The sequence below is a fragment of the Phytophthora infestans genome, genomic scaffold (genome assembly GCF_000142945.1).
Source record: "Phytophthora infestans T30-4 supercont1.5 genomic scaffold, whole genome shotgun sequence".
Taxonomy (NCBI): domain Eukaryota; phylum Oomycota; class Peronosporomycetes; order Peronosporales; family Peronosporaceae; genus Phytophthora; species Phytophthora infestans.
Genome location: NW_003303754.1, coordinates 586,283 through 609,079, shown reverse-complemented (window position 1 = coordinate 609,079; position 22,797 = coordinate 586,283). Strand labels below are relative to the sequence as shown.

Genomic DNA, 22,797 nt, shown 5'->3' with positions numbered 1-22,797 from the left:
TCCTTCGTCGGCTTTCTTCTTCCGGCACTCAAATCCCTTGTGCCCTTGCTTCTTGCAGTAGAAGCACTTACCACCACATCTACGCTGGTTCCGAAGTCCTTCTTCTTCGTCGCGAATGCCCTCTCTTGAACCGATGACGATTCATCCGAGGTTGCAACACTAGAGAGTGTTTGGATCGCATTCGCGAGTGGCACGCTGGGCGTGTTCTCCAAACTCGTCGGGATAATAAGGTACTCGTCGGGTAGACTTTCGGAGTAGCAGCACGAGTCGCTGAGTCTCGTCGCGAGATTCACCGATTGACTCCATCTGGAGTACCGGCTCCTAGAACTTGTCCACATGGACAACGAACCTCGTACCATACTCCATCTTAAAGCTGTACAGCTTATTGGTAGCACGGAGCCGGTTCTTGAAAGTCTTCTTTCTGAAGTGCACCTCGAGCAAAGTCCACGCCTCGGCCGCCAAAGGGCGAACGGATGTAGACTTGGTACGCGAGACTCACGTCTCCAGCGATCACACCTGGGGCTTTCAAAGCGTTGATATTCCTGTCAGCCGTGGTGCTATCATTCGCTTGGCCAAACTTTGGCTTGATATTTTGTGGGATCATACCCTTACGGGCGAGCTTCACCAGAATGCGGAACCCCCAGTGGAAGTAGCTCTGTATCCAGACGAGTAGACAGCGAAGAGCAAGCACAACAATCTGGTCCGAGGCGGCTTCAATATGTCCTTTAGTGGCCAAACATCTACGGAATACCCTTGCTTTATCGCAATCATGTTCCTTAATGATCTTCCCCATAAGTGGTTACATTTCAAAGCTTGCTCTGGAAAAAAAATTGATGCTAGTATCGTTTCCAGCTAATTTCTCTAAGTAAATTTTACATTATGCGTCATTGACAACTTAAATTAACGCTAAAATTACGGACCCACCTTAATTTTTGCCTTCAGATCGACGTTGATGATGTCAGCACCCAAAAAGAGAGAGTCGCGGTACCTGTCCTAGTTGGCCGTGTCGAGTAAAAATGAGATCTACGTGTAGCGTACAAAGTCCTTAGCAATATCCCGTAGCTTTCAATTCTGACTCAGCCGTCAATGTGCAAAGCATTCGGGCGCCTTATGACGTTTTCACCGTCTACCAAGATCGATGTTTCTATAGCAAAGCGAATACCGCTTTTAAATAGATCTTGGCGAACCAATAGATAATCGACTTGATTAGCGATTGTAGGTGAATGAAACTTGTTTTGTTGTACTCGGGTTCATGTAGAGGGAAGGGACCAAACCCATTCTTGATAGATGATCCTATTTGGCCGGTACAATCTTTGTTTTGTCATTTCAAATACACAAGTAGTATCCTATATTATACGCCTACACCAGATCAATCACGGGTCTTGGCGTGCAGCTTGCAAGCCAACTCTACTTCCTTTTATTCATGTTACGCCAGCTAGGCGTCCGGATGCTTCCTCCAACCCTGAATCAATAATTACCCTTGTAAAAGCAATCGACGATTGTACCGATTTAGAGAAACCATTCTGGACTTTTAGAGCAGAGCTTCTTAGCTTGATATCTGTGATCATTTGATACAAACCGTAATTTTTATAATATGTCTAACTTAAGTAATATCTACCTCCTTCGCCCGGAAAAATAAGCGAACATCTGTTTAAACCGTGTCTGAAAATATAAACGGTATGCTCACAAATTCAAGTCATTGGATAGTACTGTCCTATTTCGCTTACGTACGCCCGTATAAATGCTGATGTTGTTGTTGTTGTCGGTCACTGCAAACCAGACCCTTGGGATATTTAAAAACTCTACGTGAAACCGTTTAATAGAGTGTCGTACGCGCTACATCGCTACAGGTTTCTGTAAGATTTCGTGTAAATTTGAGATCCCGGCGAAACATTTTAAATTTTACATCTTTAACACGAACTTTGCCTCGCAATAACTTCGCGACCCGGTGGCCGATTTGCTTCAAATTTGAACCAAACCAATCACCGTAATATAAACGGTAATTTAGACAAATCAGGGCTTGTTTAGAGATTTTCTGGTTTTTAAATTATTTTGTCCGCCCATCATACTTTATTTTTGGACGGAGAAAGCACCTTTTGTACGAAACACAATTTTTCTTGGAGAACTTAAGCCTTTTGGACTGTATGTACTTCATTCTGAAGCATTACCAGGAATACCGAGTCCAATATGTGGCGACTGACAAACGAAGTCTCCAAGGTAGGCCTATTTAAAGTGAGATCTAAGTCGAACAAGCTCTGTCGTACTTAAACGAGCTTTGTGCCCTTTTGGTGTTAAATGGTTTGACTTTGGCTTGTTAAGCAAAGACGATGTATGTGTCTTGGTGATACCCCTCACCACTACAACGATTTCTGTCCGTCCACCCGTCAGCCTGTCGCTAACTCAAATCCGGACTTTTCATTGGCGAAAAAGCTTTTTGCGAAGCAATTGGATCGGTGTCGAATTAAACCATAGCTGGAAAGGTTTTGCATCATGATAGAGATTGAGCTACTTTGGCGTACGGATTCAAAATATGTTTTGTGGCCAAAGGAAACAGGAGTAAGGTAGGACGACCTCACAATTAATTTCTATAGCGTATGTGTACAAAAATGATACATGAAGGTTGACTTACAACAGTGTAAGTACAAAGTTGTACAGGCCTGATAGCTTGATACACACCGAGAATCAGCAAAATGTTTAGTAACAAGCGTAACTTCAACTACGTCGAGCAAATTTTAGCAAAACATTTTGTATTCCAATACAAAAGATGCTTACTGTTTAAATTTTAGAAAAAAATATGTTCATGAGTGAAACGGAGAAATTTTAACTTGCCTATCATGTGAGTGTCATCGTTCGGATGTATTAACAACACCGTCGGATGGTTGTATGACATTAGTAGTAGTATAAATGCTTAAATGTGGAATAATGTAGAATGAAAATGATTCTGCATTTGAAAAATCAAGACCGAGTTATCCAGGACGATAACGTGGTTGACTTTATGTTTTGAGATAACGGAAGGTAAAAAAGAAAAACAACTAATACATTAAGTCGTTTCATGAGCGAACAGCCGACAGACAAAACTTTGATCTCACTCCAGATTTAAACACCAATAATAGATCGCTATGGCATAACTACAAATCCGAAACATGTAGGCTGACGGCTAATTTCACATTGCTGATGATTCTGTGAGTTAGACAGAATACTGACTGTGGTCATCCGCAATATAGAGTTTGTTGTAGTTATTACATAGTTCGGCACGGCTGTTGGCACCAAAAACGTGTCATGGCTAGGCGGCCCGTACCCAATTGGCTGATCATGGGATAATAGGTGCTTCTCGAACGCTATTGGCTCAACACTTCTTGAAACATTGTGATTTGATGAAGGTACCCAGCAATGATGATTAGGTCACATTTAGGAGAAGACAACAAGAGGGACAATATAAATGGTGTTTCGAGAGACGTGTAGGACAGTTTTGGTTAGCACTAATCTAGTCAATTCGGCATTTCTTTCTTACCCATCCAATCCCAGATCAATCGACTAACAACCGCAGCTTCAGCTCAACCTGAAACAGTTAAGCGCTGAGCGCCGGTATCCCCGGGTCGCAAGAATGTCAACAGCAATTAGTACCGAAGTTCTCCTAGGTAGTGGAAGCTACATTGCCAGCATGCGCGTGGTTGTGGCGAGAAAGGGGAAGACCGAGAACGATTCGGCCGAACCGTGGCTAATAAATGATGCGAAATCGTTTAAAATTATCGCTCAAGTAGTAGCTCTGCAGCACCTAGTCAAATTCCGGTACGCCTCGGGTGCCAGGCGGTTTGAGGGATGATTTAAGATGCTTTCTATCGCCCGACGTTTAACAACGACGTTACAATGACACGTCGGCTTCGCAAGCCAAGATGCAGAACGGCCGGTCAGAGGCGAAACATTCTGTAGATAATCTACGAGATGGACGTTGGTCTTCACACGCTATGAGAGCTGATGGACGAGGCACACAAGCTCGTGATACTGCTATGCAGGTTTCCTACAGAGTACGAGCTCATCTCTTGTACAATAGAGAGCCCTAAATTTGTGACGATTAGGGAGACCAAGGAAAAGCGTATCAAGGGTTATGAACGCCCCAACCCTAAGGAGATCAAAGTGAAAGCATTTCAAGCGAGCCGGAACACCAGGCATACCAATGACGATCAAAGTAACAATCGAAAGAGAAACGTTTCTTAATCAACTACAAGGCCGAGGCACTGATATCGAGGTGAAAATCGGAGACGACAAGAAGTTGCATGCCGAAGGAGCATTAATGGTACTGTTGATATGTCGGACCGGAAGACGCATTCGAATGGTCGACGTACTGTGCATTTTGGGGCTCGACAATCAGCAGTTGTAATGGGCCCAACTCCAATTACATAAGTAGGTAAATATTTTTTGAGCTATTAAATTAGTAGCCAAAGTGGCACGCGGGTGACGTGTGTTAATGTATCATTACCTGATTGGCTGATAATTATGCACCAGACTCACCTATTGGCCAATCAGGTGAATACCTGCATTGGAGAGCTCACACGAGGCCATGGGTAGCGGCCCTGGTCCCAAATAAATCAGAGTTGAATTTTTCACAAGCCTAAGACTTGGGTTTATTATTGCGAGTTTCCTCCACACCATTGCGTAAGCTCGTGACGGTAATGCCTACCCCGTAACACCCGGTAGCATTTAGTAGTCCTTCAAACGAAGAAAGTCAACGATGAGCCAAATCTAGATCTTCGGGCGACCCTAATGCACACTGCATTCCCCCATCTCACTTGCCTGTAGCGGGAGGCGCTTCACCGCGTCGTGGTAGTGTCAGGAAATCCCGTTGTCGAATCGCTTCTGTGCTCAGCGACGCCTAACCGGCAACGTCTTGCAGCAGAAAGGTTAATGGAACGCGAGCTCACCGATGCGAATCAACGGGTGTGAACTTCGTCGCGTCCATCCCAGAAAGGCATTATCAAGCAGGAGACGTTTACGTATTCTGGCGTCGGTGACAACCAGTTCCTGCTAAACCGGTGGTTCCGCGAGATCGACATTATTATCGCTTTGCGCAACATCGAGGCGTCATTAGCCTAGGTAAACTTCGTCCTCTCCCGGTGGGCCGGGTCGGCCAAAGAATAGACACATGGCAAGCTAATTGGCGACCCTAAGGCTTTCTCAACTCCGGAAATTCTTCTGAGCGACTTGTGCCTGCCGTTCGAGCCCACACAAAATGAGTCTCGCGTTCGTGTAGAGTTCTTCGCCCTTCGGAAGGGAAGATGTTCATGCGTGATTAAGTTCAGTAGAAGCGACAACTATGTACCCTTATGAATCGTGACCAAGCCAATTGACATGGCCTCGCAAGACCACGTGCTTGGCTTCGGCATGCGCGAAGGTATGACTCGTTATTGGCTTACTAGGGCTGAGCCTCCTATCTCGAGGAGGCATCTACACTCGGATTCGCGAGAGTTACATGGTCGCTGCGTCGTACACCACAGCCATACCTGCTGAAGCCCGAGAGGCTACCCTCGAGGTTAAGGAGATCGACGCCATCAAGGTGTCGAGAGATCGACGTTGCGGGTCCTACTGCGGTGGCGATGGACGAAGCAATCGCTCCCTTATTTGCTTTCGCTGTGAAAAAAGTCAACGTGCCGCGGAGTGCCGCGCGCTAGCTCCATTCGTCGCGCACGCCGATGCGGAACACTCCTCGGGCGCTCACTAAAAAACAGCGACCAGGACCAATAGGTGCGGGGCGCCCTACTGACCTTAACGAAAGCCTGGGCCCTCCGGTGGCAGCCCAACCTTCCCCCCCCATATGCTCCATGGACACACCGATTTCGCCACTACGTCTGGCAACGCGAGACTGATCATCACGTCTCCGGCGCCCGGCGACCACTGCGAGCGCTCTTTGACTCAGGCGCGACCAATAACGTCTTCCGCGCGTCGGGTTGGTTCGGTACTACCCAAGAACGTTCGCGTCCGGAATGGTCCGGGCGACATTCATGTTAAACTCGCAGATGGTAAGGCTCGCTGCGTGACTTGTTCTTGTCGTACACGTGTGATAGCTCCCGCAACAAGGACGACTTCTTGGTGATCAAGATGAATTATGCGTTTGCTTGCATCCTGGGCATCCTAAGGCTTGCGCCATATCTGCCAGATATTGACTGGCTGGCCGAATCGGTCAAGCGTCGACGTGAATTCGACGTGCGTGGGTCTTTACGCACCGCTTGGTGGCGCTAAGAGACTGGTCCCACGTCACAGTCGTGGTCAAAACAGCAACGACGCAGGCAGTACACAGAGCGCGTGATGGCTCTCCCTGGATAGCTTGTGCTACGATGTTGGACACAGAGCCCTCGCGGCGTCGCGAGGAAGATGATGAAAAGGTTAAGCAGAGGCTCCCACAATACAAGACGGTGGTCGAGCAGGGACTTCAACAATACGATACAGTAAGCAAGAAACAGGGGCTCCCACCACATGAGAAGGTGGTCGAGCAGATTAGGCTCCCGGCAAACGATGCTGCGGCTGAGCAGGGGCTCCTGCGTGTTTCTGGCGCGTTAGAGTACATTCTCCCGCTCCAAGAGGAGGGTGATGCATCCTCGAGTAGCGGTGAGTCAGGCTCGAGTGTGGGGTCGAGGAAGCCGAAGAAGCAATCGAAGAGACGATGCCTAAAGGCTGGTCGAGACACCACGTCCTGCGATAGCCCACCAATGGAATCGGTATGCGCGCTCGAGTACGTGGAATGAGTCCCTGCGGGTGGCTGTACGCTCGGTTCGAGTCGGTCGCGCACAATCGAATTAACGAGTCCACCGCGCGAAGCGGCGGCGACCACACATCTTCTAGGCTTGTCCTGGAAGATCTTCCTTCTGGGCCTCAAAGCTGGCGACATCAAGCAAGTAGGTTTGGCCACCGCTTTGGTTTAGGCGAGTGTGTCTGCAAACGCAGTCGCAACGCAGAGAAAGCGCTCACACCCTCAAGGTACAGATACGGCTCGCGAGAAACGATTACAAACACAGTCCTGGAAGACCTTGCGATAGTTGACCAATCCCGTATACAGCACCGCGTGCTAGTACGCCGACGTCTTCCGAGATGAGATCCCCGTTGAGCTACCGGCGGATCGAGTTGTTAAACACGCTATCGACCTTGCACCACTTGGTCTGAAGAGTGCGCCTGCCACCTTCAATCGCATGGTCTCCCATGTGCTTCGTCTGCTCCGAGCCTTCGCGCCAAGTTACTTTGACGACATCTTCGTGCACAGCCGTGCTGAGGGCAACCTCAGTGCCGTGGAAGTACATGTTAAACACCTGAGGTAAGTCCTCCAAGTGATGCGAGAGAACAAGCTCTACGCAAACCTGACGAAATCTGTCTTATGTGCAACGGAGATTCCGGTGTTGGGATGTTACGTGAGCAAGAACGGCGTACGAGCGGATATTGAGAAGGTATCGTCTATTTGTGTTTGGCCACCGCCGACATTCACGCGAACGTGAAGGACTTTGCAATGCTATGGGGAATCTTGAGTGAGTGCGCCTGCCACCTTCAATCGCATGGTCTCCCATGTGCTTCGTCTGCTCCGAGCCTTCGCGCCGAGTTACTTTGACGACATCTTCGTGCACAGCCGTGCTGAGGGCAACCTCAGTGCCGTGGAAGTACATGTTAAACACCTGAGGTAAGTCCTCCAGGTGATGCGAGAGAACAAGCTCTACGCAAACATGACGAAATCTGTCTTATGTGCAACGGAGATTCCGGTGTTGGGATGTTACGTGAGCAAGAACGGCGTACGAGCGGATATTGAGAGGGTATCGTCTATTTGTGTTTGGCCACCGCCGACATTCACGCGAACGTGAAGGACTTTGCATGGCTATGGGGAATCTTGAGTGACTCGGGAGCCTCGGGCCACTACGCCCGTCGCTCCACCCTGGAAGGGAGTCAGCTATATGCTGAGGCACTGGAAGTGTCAACGAGAGATACGATCTCTATCCGTCTCGCGACGGGGACACTGGTAACTGTGCGGAAGGTCTATGTCAACCTTGGAGTGAAGTTTGAGAGCTTCGCACTAGGCCGCTAAGTTGTCTACAACAACTTCTCCTTCTGGATCAGTGCACGCTCGTAATCGCTCTTAGCAATATGGCCACTGGACTCCTACGCATGACGTGGTAGCTTGGGCTGCTAGGTGAGATCGTTCGTGGCCTCACGGGCTCCAAGATGGCACCGTGTTTCTCCTGTCTCTCCTCCGCCAAAGAACCGAAGAGGTTACGATAGGAGTAACCAATCTCTTTCTCCTCGCGGCCTGGAGACTTTGAAGCCGTACGCTCATTAGAGAGCTTGACGTCTTCGGATGTGTCTGTGGTAGCTGTTGTGATTGCACTTCGCGGTCACTACGCCTGGGGTCCTACCTCTAGGCCTGGAGCACGCGGTTGGTCCGTGGCAAGCGTGTGCCCTACGGGGCATAAGTTCAAGTGGGTCGAATGGAGATATCCGATTGGCTGATCCCAAATGAGTGGCATGGTTAATGCCAGGGTCGGATTTGTGCATATCCAGTCCACTTACAAAACTCAAGTGATTTACGTCACCAACGCCTATGACGAGTATAGGCGTTGCCGACGAAATGTATCTTTTGTGTTTGGATTTACATGTGATTTGGAGGACTACGGAGGAAAGTAGAAAGGAGCTAGCAAAGCAAGACAAATACAATTAACTCGATAAAACTCACTTTCGAATTTCATTTCTTCTTAACACTCGGCTACTACAAGCCTCGAACGCATGCTCTCAGTTAGTTATGAGCCCAAGCTACGCCGACAACATCGACAAGCTCGTGGAAAACTACTTCCACTGGGAGCTCAACATGGGGATGAAGCTTGCTCGGAAGGGTCTATTCCCGCACATCATCAAGCCCGAGTTCGACCAAGTGAGTGATCGCTCCACGGCAGAATGGAATACCAACGATCTGAAGGCACTTGGTGTTATCGCTGGAGACGTGAGTCTTACGTACCAAGTTTACGTCCGTGGAGCACTGACTGCCGCTGAGGCGTGGACGATGCTCGAGGAGCACTTCAACAGGAAGACGCTCAAGAACCGGCTTCTCGTCACCAAGAAGTTAAAACAGCTTCAAGATGGAGACTGGTACCAAGTTCGCTTCCCACGTTGATCAGTTCAAAGAGATCGTCCTCTAAATGAAGACGATCGGTGAGACTCTAAACGAGTGTTGCTCCTTGGCAGTTGGACGGACGAGTACAAGATGATCAGTACTGTCCTCGATAACACGCCCAATGTGACGTTAGTCTACGCGATCCAAACACTCTCTGGTGTTCAAGCCTCGGAGGAATCGTCATCGGCTCAAGAGAAAGCTTTCGCTACGAAGAAGAAAGATTTCGGTGGCAAGCAACGTTTCAAGGGCAAGTGCTTCTACGGCAAGAAGCAAGGGCACCAAGAGTTCGAGTGCCGTAAGGAGAAGGTCGACGAGGAACGAGGGCAAGCGTCCCGAGAGAAAGCGTCCGACTTCTCGTTCATGGCAACGAGTTCGATGACCAAGCGTGAATGGCTCGTCGACTCAGTTGCAAGTTCGCTCACGACCCGCGTCCGGGTCAGGTTCGTGTCCATGAAGGAGCTGAAGACGCCAGCCCGTATCATGATCGCGGATGGCACGAAGATCGACGCAGTTGCGAAGGGCCCCGTCGGTATGAAGCTGATGGACGGGACGTCTGTCACGCTGTCGGATGTCCTGTACATCCCTGAAGTTGAAGGAAGCCTCGTCTCGGTGTCGAAGCTGGCCGAGAAAGACGTCACCGCGCAGTTCAGCATGGACAAGTGTGTCTTTAGCTTTGGTGGTGCTACCGTCGTGGAGGCGAAGCGCTGTGGAAACATCTACAAGCTGAAGACAGTGGGGGGCGAGGTGTGTCATGATGCAACGACTACGAGTAAGGAGCCATGGGCTGTTGTGCTCGCCCGCTTGACCACATCCCGTACAAGTGCTACGAGAAAATACTGACCATGGCAGAAGTAGTGCCTCGCGTCGCGGGAGAAGTCGTCGAGAACGACGTGTGCACGGGCTGTTGCATGGGCAAGATGACGGCTGACGACTACCCGAGACATCTGGAGAAGCGCGTCAAGAGTGCCGGTGTGCTTAACCTGGTGCATACGGACGTAATGGGTCCGATGCAAACCACGCCACCTGGTGGTTATACGTACACCGATACATTCATTGACGACTACTCACGCCACGTTACGGTCTACTTCATGAAGGCCAAATCGGAAGTACTGTCGAAGTTCAAAACGTACAAGGCCAGAAAAGAGAATGCAACCGGTAAAACAAGTAAGCTCTTGCGTTCGGACAACGGCGGTAAGTACACGGACCGGGCGTTTAAGGCCTACCTCAACCGTATCAAGCATGAGAAGACGGTGCCGTACACACCTCAGCAGAATGGACTGGCTGAGCGGATGAATCGGAGCCTCGTGGAGATGGCTCGCTGCATGCTCTATCATGAGAGAATCGACAGGAAGTGGTGGGCAGAGGCAGTTAGCACTGCGGCCTGGATCATCAATCGGATCCCCAGCTCGGTCAATGTGAAGACACCCTTCGAGATTGGGAGTCATATCAAACCACACCTCAAAAACGCGAAGGTGTTCGGCGCAGTTGGATACGCTCACATACCCGACGAGACACGTCTCAAGCTGGATGCAAAAGCGTTCAGGTGTCGGTTCATGGATTACGATGACGGAGTGAAGGGGTACCGCGTCCTCAACATGCTAACAGGAAAGGTGCAAAACGGGCGCACCGTGACGTTTATTGAGAAAACTGATCCTGCGCGCATCATGACTCACTTGGATGCAGAAGACGACACTGACGCATTGGTGCCACGCGTGGATCAGATGTCGCTGAATGACTACACCCAAATCGTTCCCACCGCTGTTGAAGCTGCTGACGTGTTTGCACTTCAACGTGATGTGAGCATGGATACTGCAATGGTGCCATACGACTCGACACATCCTATGATTACTCGTTCGCGTGTTCGGCGCATTGACGAGACAACGGATCCTGAAGAGGCAAGCACCAGCAAGAAGCAAATCATCGATGCTTCTTCGTCGAGTGAGACAAAGCGTCAGAAGAGGACTCAAGCGCGACCGAGGCCAAGTGGTAACGAGCTCGCCATTGTTGAGAGTGGACAGCTGATTGCTGCCATCGAGGCTGTCCCGAAGACGTACACAGAGGAAACCACTAGTGCGGACCAAGCCAACGGGAAGAAAGCGATTGCAAGTGAGCTCAAGTCGCTAGCAGACAACATTACCTGGAAATTAGTGCCAAGACTAACGCCCGATCGGTTGCCGCTGGGTGTTCGCGTTAAAGCGCAACGAGAAGGGGCAAGTGATTCGACACAAGGCTCGTCTTGTGGCAATTGGGTATTCACAACGGCAGGGCATCGACTACAAAGAGACGTACGCGCTTGTGGTTTAGCTGAACTCAACCAGGGCAGTGCTGGCCAAGTGTTGTGCTGAAGGATTCGACATCGAGCAGTGCGACGTGGATCAAACGTTTCTGTTCGGGAAGCTCAAAAACGAGTTCTACATGGAGTTGCCAGAAGGTCTTCGGATGCTACTGGTACTGGAAGAGACTCAAGGTGAAGATGATGTCGTCTGCATGCAACGGCAAAGTCTGTACGCACTTAAACAGGCGTCTCGTGTGTGGACCGAGACCATCAACAACCATATCAAGACCATGGGGTTTCAGCGCTGCTGACGCTGACCCGATATGCTGATTGCGTCACGATACAAGGCCATCATCGCGTTGGTAAAGGCTAGCATCGATGAGAAGTTCAAGACCAAGGATCTAGGACCCGCCCGTTTCATTTCCGGTATCGAGATCGATTACGACATCGCTGGCAAGAAGCTTGGCATCTCACAACGCGCATACACCGAGTCGATCATCAAGAATATCGGTCAAGAAAACGCGAAGCCAAGCCTGAAGCCACTAGACCCAAGTCTACACCTGACTAAGAAGGACGGACCGGAGACCGATGAAGCCAAGGCTAAGATTAAGTTGAAGCCGTACCGATCGCTCATTGGTAGCATCATGTACATGGCGGGTGCCACACGACCTGACATCTCGGTTGCTGTTGCCAAGTTGAGTCGCTTCCTGGGGAACCCTGGTAAGAAGCACTGGGATGCTGGAATCAAGGTGGTGCGCTATCTGTTGAAGACCAAGGACGTGGGAATCGTGTACGACGGTTCACAAGGAGCAGAGCTCGTCGCCTACTCGGATGCAGACTGGGTTGGCATCCGCGACGACAGACGTTCGGTTAGCGGGACAATGCGCATGATGTGCGGGGCACCTGTGGTTTGGTGCTCTGCGTTTCAAAAGATCGTTAACCTAAGCTCGACTGAGGCTGAGTACATGGCTCTGAGTGACTGCATCAAGGAAGTGGTGTGGATGCGTTTACTGCTCAAGGACATTGGTGCTGAACAAGTGGGGGCTACGTTGATCTACGAGGACAACCAAGGTGCCATGGCGTTGGCGAAGAACGTCGGTTATCAAGCTCGTACTAAGCACATCGACATTCGCTACCACTTCATTCGTGAAAACGTTATGAGTGGTGAAGTTGAGCTGGGGTATATGGAAACCAAGCACCAGCTCGCGGACTTCCTTACCAAAGGTCTATCGTCGAAGACGCAAAGCTACTTTATGAAGAGAAATTTAGTCGTCAAGCTCGAGACATCGAATTGAGTGAGAAGGTTGTGATTGCACTTCGCCGTCACTTCGCCTAGGTTCCTTCCTCTAGGCACGTGTCTGGAGCACGCGGTTGGTGCGTGGCAAGCGTGTGTCCTGAGGGGTCATAAGTTCAAGTGGGTCGAATGGAGATATCTGATTGGCTGATCCCAAATGAGTGGCATGGTTAATGCCAGGGTCGGATTTGTGCATATCCAGTCCACATACAAAACTCAAGTGATTTACGTCACCAACGCCTATGACGAGTATAGGCGTTGCCGACGAAATGTATCTTTTGTGTTTGGATTTACATGTGATTAGGAGGACTAGGAAGGAAAGGAGAAAGGAGCTAGCAAAGCAAGACAAGAACAACTAACTCAATAAAACCACTTTCGGATGTCCTTTCTTCTTAACACTCGACTACTACAAGCCTCGAACGCATACTCTCAATTGTAGTATGCGCAAGACCCTCGGTAAGCGAGAGAACGTTTTGACAGGTTTCTCTTCCTCGCCGTATCCAGCTTTGGGCGAATCCTTTGTCTTGGCGGCACGATGCTCAGAGCAGGTTGTTGTCGTCGTGCTCGCTGGGCACTGGAGTTTGTACATCCATGGAGCCCACATGAGCATAGTCAGTGCTTTCGGCCTCGGCCTCGTGTCCACGGCTCGAACCGAGGTCACGTTCAATGAATCACGGGTTAGGTCGGCTGTCTGGAGGGACCGAGCGTGCCGGACTGCGCTGTTTGCGTGCACGCTTTCCCGCAGCTGCATCACCGAATGAATTGATCGCCTACGAGGCCACCTTAGTGGACTCGTGGAGTGCTAATCCTTTGCCGCGAGCCTTAGTGCTCATGGTTTGCGCCTTTCCGACAGGGGCCATAAAATGTGCTCTCGCACCGCTCTTTACAGTGCAACGGGGCTCGAATTGGAGACTGAGAAGAAGAGCACTCAAGTGCTACGCGAGGTTCTAACCGTGAAATAAGCATCCGCCGCGTTCCCGCAGCTATGGCGATGTATTTAGGCTTTGAGAATGAGAGTCTGTGATATACAATTTTTATAATTCTGATCGGTCGGTAAACGGAAACTTAGTGGGTGGGGGTCCCGGGAGACGTAACCCCAAGTATACCTCTGATTACATGCAGTATGATACATCAAACTTCGGGATACCTGGTACGTTGTTCCAGCGGCCAACCATTGGCTGATGACATAGCTTTAGTAAAGGCGACTTATAGTTTGCATGTTTAACTCAAGATTAGCCTACCTATAAATACATTCAGCTTACGGCCTATCGCTTCCTTCGACATAAGGGATGTCAACTACGGTGCACTGAGCATTTGTATACTCTCGGAAGCCAAACGCAAGCTGCTGTCTCACCCCGTCACAACCAATGGCATACCTGGACTCCCAGTGAAATTTCACTCTAGAGTCGCCAATCAAAAGAAAAACCGAACTAACCAACAATTTGATTTTTTTTTAATTTCAAACGGTCGTGCGAGCTTTATAGGTGACTGCAACGAGTAAATGAATTGAAAGTTCTCGACAAGATCTATTAAGTACATATGCTATCTTGAAAAGTAGGGGTTCTGGGTAATTATTAGAACCGTGGTCGGTTCAGTTCATCTTAGGCGTGGTGTACGCCACATAATGACGATTTTATCTGATGGTGGGACAGCCTTCTCTGCGCGCGGTAGCAGAGCAAATTAACTTAATTATTAAGGTCTATCAGGATCTATCTTTTATAATTGAGACAGCCAAAAAAAATAAACGTGTAGGATGGTAATTAACGGTACATGACTGTTTAAGTTCTTTTGAGATTTTATATTTAAAAAGTAGTGTGTGAAATTTCACCTATCTTGGGGCCGGTACGTCTTAGAGACACCACCGATTTTATAGAAATATCCAACTGTCAGCGAGAAAAGTCCAACTAATGAGGGACAGTATCGATCACAGTTTTTAGTTGAGCGAGGTTATAATTGTTTTTGTGTGCGATACACCGTCAGAAATGCACTAAATTGACTTATGCAAACTTTCATGGGTCACGAATCATACATGTAGTTGATGCGCCGAAATACTTCCTCACTCAGGCTAAAAAATGTATTTCTAATCTTGTATACCGTTCTATGGCGTTTCTCGTATCTTTTGGAGTACAGAAATGAAAAAGTCTACCCCTTTCTCGAAGTCGTAGCTGAGACTCTCTAACTTCATGAGGATACTTTGCTCAACCTTTTACAGCGATCAGGACTTCGTCATTTTTTTTTTTGCCTTCTTGGCCGCCTCGATAAGTTTGCTTATCTTGATATCCGGCTTCTTGATGATCTTGTTAGTACTCGGGATTATGTTTTTCCAGAACCCACCATATCCGTCTCCCCGGCCGCTCTGAATAACTTCTTGGGCCTCGACCCGAAGCGATCTTGTGGCCACAGTGTCAGGAGATGTCTTCGACAAGGGGCGAGACTCGTCGGGGATTGGGAATGCTGCGACGGCGCTGCTCCTAGCTAAAACCGCAAAGGCAAGAACAGCGTAGAGAATACTGCGCATGGCTGTAGAGGGAGGGGGGCCGCTTAAGAGAAGGGTCTTGTGGACTTGAGAGGAAAACGCGAAGTGAGCGCCAGCCATTCTTGTTATACGCTACAGTTTAAGCCGCTGGTGTCTTTTACCTGCATTACGAATATGACGTGTAAATACCGTTGCCTCGTCTAAATCGACTTGATATTAGTAAGACTTATTTTGGTGGCGTGCTAGGCATTGAACTAATCTCGATATCTGATTGGCCAAACTTAAGCTGTACGTCGGGACATAATCGTAAAAAAACCATAATATCGATTTCCTATTGGTCTGTACAATACTTTGTGGGTACTTTAACAGATTTACGGTACAAAACAGGTTTACGAAGAGCGTACGTGTACCGTAAACCACGGTATCCTAATTTGGTACCACCCTCGTCTAGTGTCTCAGAATACGACACTTAGATAATATTCTCGGAACCGGATGCATGGAGCTTGCATCTTTACTGCGACTCGGGGGCAACTATCAGGATCCGTCGAAGTGCAGCGAGACGAGACATTTTCATCATATGAAGATGGAGCAGTTTTACGTGCTTACTCAACACATCAGCAAACGTTTCTCAGTGTAGCAGCTTTGGAGAACATCCCGTCGGGGTTATGTAATACTCCCTGCATTGCAAATGAGACCCCTGCCTTTTAAGTCAAACGCAAAATTGGTACTACAGTAAGACAGACATCGTTCAACGGCTTAAACTGTAGCGTATAACAAGAATGGCTGGCGCTCACTTCGCGTTTTCCTCTCAAGTCCACAAGACCCTTCTCTTAAGCGGCCCCCTCCCTCTACAGCCATGCGCAGTATTCTCTACGCTGTTCTTGCCTTTGCGGTTTTAGCTAGGAGCAGCGCCGTCGCAGCATTCCCAATCCCCGACGAGTCTCGCCCCTTGTCGAAGACATCTCCTGACACTGTGGCCACAAGATCGCTTCGGGTCGAGGCCCAAGAAGTTATTCAGAGCGGCCGGGGAGACGGATATGGTGGGTTCTGGAAAAACATAATCCCGAGTACTAACAAGATCATCAAGAAGCCGGATATCAAGATAAGCAAACTTATCGAGGCGGCCAAGAAGGCAAAAAAAAAAATGACGAAGTCCTGATCGCTGTAAAAGGTTGAGCAAAGTATCCTCATGAAGTTAGAGAGTCTCAGCTACGACTTCGAGAAAGGGGTAGACTTTTTCATTTCTGTACTCCAAAGGATACGAGAAACGCCATAGAACGGTATACAAGATTAGAAATACATTTTTTAGCCTGAGTGAGGAAGTATTTCGGCGCATCAACTACATGTATGATTCGTGACCCAATTTAGTGCATTTCTGACGGTGTATCGCACACAAAAACAATTATAACCTCGCTCAACTAAAAACTGTGATCGATACTGTCCCTCATTAGTTGGACTTTTCTCGCTGACAGTTGGATATTTCTATAAAATCGGTGGTGTCTCTAAGACGTACCGGCCCCAAGATATGTCCCCAAGAGCGTCCAATCCAGCGTAATAGTGTCCTTTTTCATTCGAAAACGATGGGCATTTAGCTTGTTCGTCACCAGACGAAGGCAATCGTCAACTTTGTTGGTACAGACTTGGCCAAGAGAGTTGCAACAGTCAACAAAGTCGCTAAAAGGATAGATTGGGTGGCGACAGCAGTCGAGACAAACTGATTGGCGATGGGGCCACTACGTTCTTGTTGAGGTTAGGGCCCGTCACAGGGACCGCCTCTCCATCGTGCTCTCTATAAACTAATAATGAAGAGACACGGTATTTTTGACTCTAATAAATAATGTACTAAAATGTCTGGAACATTTTAGTACGATGAATGGTAGCGGCAATTCTAGACTATGTTTCTGAATGCCGCATACTAATTTCTTGTTAGTAGCCCGCTACTTTCTTAAACATTAATATTACTTCTTCATTTACCGAGTCCACCACAAGCGTCTTCTCCTTCCTACCCTGACTTCCTTCTACCTGCGCCCAAGTTCCCCGCAACAGGTTATGAACCCAACGCTCAAACGCAAAGCGCCACCTGGCTCAACAGGTCATGAGCCCTCAGCAAGCCTCCGGTGACGACTTCCCCCGCCTCTCTGGCGCCAAAAATTTCGACGTGTGGAAGGCCCGAGTCAGTGCGTCACTCGATGGCAAGCATCTGCTCGGCTTCGTCACCAAGAAGGACTACAATGGGGTCAGTGAAGACGAAGATGACGACTCCGACGACGACTTGGCTGAGTCGGACGACGACGACGATCCCTCCAAGCCCAGCTCTCCGGCTGGTATTGACTCGGATGAGGTCGACTTCGAGGACAGCTCGGATGAGCTGCAGCCCCGCGACGACGACGATACTCCATCGTCCAAGAAAACGAAGCGTGCTGATCTACCAACAGTTCGGCCGTTTGCGGAACGCCACGTCAGCCGTGACCGGGAGCAAGTTAAGCGGCGTAAGACGTCTCTACCATCTGCTCGTCACCTTCGCCGTATGGAGGCACAAACCAAGGCATTCTTGATGAAGACGATGGACGATACTCATATCCGTCTGGTCAAGAACCTTTCAACAGCCTTCGACATCTTTCAAGCTATCTGTACCAAGTACGAAGGCGCTGCTTTCCATGGCGATCCCTACTTCATCCAGCATTTCCTGATGGAGATCAAGTACGAAGAAGGCAGCGATCTCGCGAACTTCTTCTTAAAGCTGGAAAACGCGATGAAAGCCGCGTCCGAGGCAACCAAGTCTACCTTAACTGATGGACAGAAGTCACTATACCTGTTCCACTCCATGCCAAAGAGCTGGAAAGATGACATTCGTGTCTGGAAAGGTGTGCGGAAGTTTATCCCGTACGAAGAACTCAAAATGAGCATTGAGGCGAAAGTCCGTGAGCTCCAAGCACAGGAACGCTACAGCCTTGCGAAGGGTACTCCTGAGAGCCAAGGTACTAAGACTGAGCAAGCCCTGATTGCGCCTGTGCATGACTCCATTTCCATCTAATAGACATGTTGTACGCTCTTCTGCACCATTACAAAAGATTCATTCTGACATATGTGGACCTCTTCCCGTCAATAGCCTCAGCGGCTGTCGTTACTTTGTGGTATTCATCGATGACTTTAGTCGCTACATGTTTACCTACCCCATCAAAGCACGTTGCCAACTTTGCGCCAGCCACTGAGCTGTAGCGCTGCATGTGCAATAGATCGCCATGCTGGGAGGCCATGTTGCCCTCTACGCCAGCAAACGAGCTGCACGCGGTGAGCAGCACGTCTGCCACGCGGTATCGAGCCAGAGGAGAATCTCCCTGGACTCCGTACCATACGCACTGCGTATTGAGCCAGAGGAGAATCTCCCTGGACTCCGTACCATACGCACTGCGTATTGAGCCTACGAAGCAGTAACACTTTTTTTGCATGAGCAATGTCTCTGTCAATTGACTAAATAGTGTGCATGCTTCTCACTACTTCGAAGTATAATAAAATCCTAAATACAATCCGAAGAGCCACCAGGGAGAAAATTACCCCAAAGCTGTGAGCTAGATAAAATGTGAGTGAAGTGTGCTCCTAATATTGCTTTGGTGCAAGCATTGTTACCTAGCTGCTCAAAACATATTTATGCCACATTCACAAAAGAAATTTATGAATAAAATCAAACATGCAATTTGCAAGATGCAAATACAAAATTGCAAATTTCACAAAGGCTGCCTAGCTTGACAAAATATATATATATATATATATATATACCCCAAACGTTGAGAGAGAAATACTTAATGAAATGTATGAAACTGGGAGGCATCAACGCCAAAAAAAATTCATGCATTCGCCAAACTTTAGCATTTATTGTCGCTGGCAAAAGTTTCAAACATTTCCAGCATAACAGTACCAAAAGAATGAGAAAAAAAATTCAACACTTTATGACTACAAGACAAGCCTACAGAAGCCTCTGTCTACAGAAAGCAAACTATAGTTTTACTGCATCAATTCCATCTACAATGAATTCGATAGTTTGCAAAATCTATCGCTAGCGCTTGCGAAGTAAAAATAAAATTATAAACTTCCAAACGAGAAACAACTCGATGAGCCTCTAGGGAGAGAAATAACCCCAACGACGAGAGCCTGCACACTTACTGCAAATATGATGCGTACGCTACCGATGACACTGTTTGATGTTATTTATGCTTTTAAAAGCTGTAGCCTTTCTTCAAAAATATGTGAAAACTATAAGCTCTCAATAACAATAGTCAGAACAAATTGAAAATGACTGCAGCACCTATATCAACCATTTCATGAAATTGGGAGGCAATTCTATAAGACCTCAGCAGCGAAAAAACAAAAAACAAACCACACAGTGTGAAGAAATATCCACATATGAAAGAGCAAAACAATGGCAGTTTAAGAAATGAACAAAGCTAAAACGCTTACACAAAATATATAAAGATAAATACGGTGATCAGGTGTATCCTCAAAGGTTTCCTGAGTAGCCAACAACAGAGCGAACAGGTTTTGATCCTTAAAATTAAAGGTTTTCCTGAGGTAGCTTCTACAAATTCGTAAAGCTAAAACGATAACAGCAACAATTCAGTGAACAGGTTTTGATCCTTAAAATTAAAGGTTTCCCTGAAGTAGCTGCTACAAATTCGTATAACTAAAACGATAGCAACAACAATCACTACGGTGAACAGGTTTAATCCTCTAAGGTTTTCCTGAGTAGCCAAAATAACAATGAAAACAAGAAATCAGCACAGTTATTGCCAAAGCAAAACAGCACAAGGCGACAAATCTGACAATGAAAGTCAAAGGAAAAAGATCATCAATATCAAAACAAGATCTACCTTCTTGTAAATGCTCATGTACGTACAGGACTGTTATAACAGCCACCTGTGGTAACTATCCGACAGATAGAGCATCATGCACATTCCTCGATGTGGGAGGCTGTCGAAGTAAGCATCTCCGATGTGATGATGACTATCTAGTGAAATATAACTGTACTATTTCATATAGAGAAATCGTAGTCGAAGGTAACTGCTTTGGGGCAGCCATTGTAATGAGATGCACGGCGATAGTAGGGTCCATCCGGGCCACCTGCGCCGACCGAGACATGATCCTCAAAGCTGGCGTTAAATAACTGAGCCTCGAGCCAATCTGCCTGGTCTCCACAAGTATCCTGAATGACGCCGACTGAGCGAGAATGAAGCGTTGCAATACCCAAAGCTGGCTGTTGAAGCACCGAAATTTGTTGGTGTCGTGGCCTTGACGTGCGTGTCCTTGACACGTGCGTGCACCTGGTGCGGTGACAGTAGAATGTAAATTGTGATGTGAGACTACGAGATCAGCTCGATGAGCCCCCGAGCTGCTGATTGATCCTATACCGCGCGCCGGACCATAGAATAAGACCTTATGCCGTCCCAGCATCATCTGCGTTTGTCGTCTCTACTAAATTCAAGGCTGTCCGTCATGTGGGCCGATTCTGTTGGCATTGAGCTTCTCTAAGTTAACATACACGCTCCGATAAGATGGCCACTTGTTGTAACTGCTATTAACTTCAATACAAGTGTACTCTCAAAACCTATCACTGTCAAAACTAATTCGTTTTGAACTTTCGAGTCATTTTTCAGTCTGCCACCTGGTGCACAGGTGGCCAAATGGCGATTTGGACTCCACCTCCCCAGAAAACTGCCCTGGCGAGTAGAGTCCAAATCCGGTCTCCGTTTGGCTGTAGGGCCTCTAGGAGCTTCAGAAACGCAAAAAACACGAATTCGTGTAGCCATTTTGTAAATTGACTGAACACTTTTAGCAGGGTTTTCGTAGACCAATCAAAACACGTGTATTATATTATCCAATGATGTTCCCTGATGTCGATCCAGGGAGGCTGTTGAGGTTAGGGCCCGTCACAGGGACCGCCTCTCCATCGTGCTCTCTATAAACTAATAATGAAGAGACACGGTATTTTTGACTCTAATAAATAATGTACTAAAATGTCTTGAACATTTTAGTACGATGAATGGTAGCGGCAATTCTAGACTATGTTTCTGAATGCCGCATACTAATTTCTTGTTAGTAGCCCGCTACTTTCTTAAACATTAATCTTACTTCTTCATTTACCGAGTCCACCACAAGCTCTTCTTCTTTTACTCCTTCCTACCCTGACTTCCTTCTACCTGCGCCCAAGTTCCCCGCAATAGTTCTAACTCAAGAAAGAGCGAAGGTCACTCGAAACTTGTAAAGAACAGGAGGTACTCGCACCAATGATGTGGTGGACTGAGAAGCGCTGCAGGAGATCTGATAAAGAGCACTTATATCCCCTGTTACCTCCACTAATGGTGATTATGTACACGATCACGACGTACTAGGCTTTAGTGACCGGTCGTGGAGTAAGTACGATTTAATTTAGAACAAGTATCGGAATCAGCTGGACGCGCGGCGTGCTGGGAGACTTGTATTCGGTGGCAAGGATACCAACGCAAACTTTTTACAAGGTGTCTGACGAAGATGAGAGTGACAATGGTGAAAGTCACGAGCGTCCTACAGTGAGTGATGACAGCAATAGGGAGGATGACAGTAACGGGAGCTCCGGCTTCAGCAGTAACAACCCGTACTCGTTAAAAGGCAGTGACGAATACAAGTTTGACCACGAGTTTAAATTTTAACATGAAGAAAAATCTATTTTTAATTGCAGCACTTTTAAAGCAAATACACTGCATTGGTATCATCGATGCACTTTCGTTGATGCATGAATGTCATAATGCGTGCATTGTCCTATCCCTACCTGCTGGATATACATGTACGTAGCACTCTTTTAGCATTTAATAAAATGGTGAATCCACTTGTAGGAATCCTACTAGGATGGTCTCATCAATTTTCGTGGTGATAGACCGTACCGCTCAAGCAATAAGCTCAGCCAAAAAAGTGCACCAGCTGCAGGTGTTGCAAGCACTTTCGATTTTCGGTATTACTGTCTTCGACTATACCGTGGAAACGTTTTCACCGACGTAGCTTGGTGCGAAGCTTCATTTAGGATGGAGAAAGCTGAATCCGTCACGTTTAAGGCGGTAAGAGCGTTCCGCGGTTACTGCAAGACACTTCCACAGCAGCCCACCAGACATACAGATACCAGTCAGCGGCGCGTAAGTTTTGTGCTTTAAGATCTTCTAGAAACCGTCCACCTCGACGAGTTCACTGTATAGCGTATGTCAGAGATATTGGCTGATCCCACATCCTTGCGTGGAATTGACGTCGGCATGGTGTCGTTGATTTTCTAATAGACGTGCTCGATACACCATTCACATGTAGCCTTCTTTATGAAAATTGCTGTGCTAGCGTAAAGAGACAGCTCTCACAAACACGACCAGCCCGCCAACGACTCTTGAAGCAAAAGTCGACAGGTTTCGTCTGGCTTATTTTCGGGCGTAGCTGAGTGTCCGACGAAAAACAACACTTCAATAAAACGCGGAAACAAACCGAGGAGCCACAAAGGTAGAATATGCCCCAGCGATGTGAGCCTAGCATGAGTCTTTATAGTGAGCAAAGTGTGCTTTTACTAAGGTGGCTGTATTAATGTTGTCCAGCCAATCAGAGTGGACATT

General features: G+C 47.8%; 2 protein-coding genes across 2 annotated transcripts; one reads left to right on the top strand and one right to left on the bottom strand.

Moving 5' to 3' along the window:
• Window positions 1-14,920: 14,920 nt before the first annotated feature.
• PITG_04086 (avrblb2 family secreted RxLR effector peptide, putative) lies at window positions 14,921-15,223 on the bottom strand (the record flags this gene model as incomplete). Its single annotated transcript, XM_002905750.1, has 1 exon — window positions 14,921-15,223. The coding sequence occupies one exon, from the start codon at window positions 15,221-15,223 to the stop codon at window positions 14,921-14,923; it is 303 nt and encodes a 100-aa protein (XP_002905796.1).
• Window positions 15,224-16,037: 814 nt separating this feature from the next.
• PITG_04085 (avrblb2 family secreted RxLR effector peptide protein, putative) lies at window positions 16,038-16,340 on the top strand (the record flags this gene model as incomplete). Its single annotated transcript, XM_002905749.1, has 1 exon — window positions 16,038-16,340. One exon carries the CDS (start codon window positions 16,038-16,040, stop codon window positions 16,338-16,340), a length of 303 nt encoding a protein of 100 aa, XP_002905795.1.
• Between the last annotated feature and the right edge of the window lie 6,457 nt (window positions 16,341-22,797).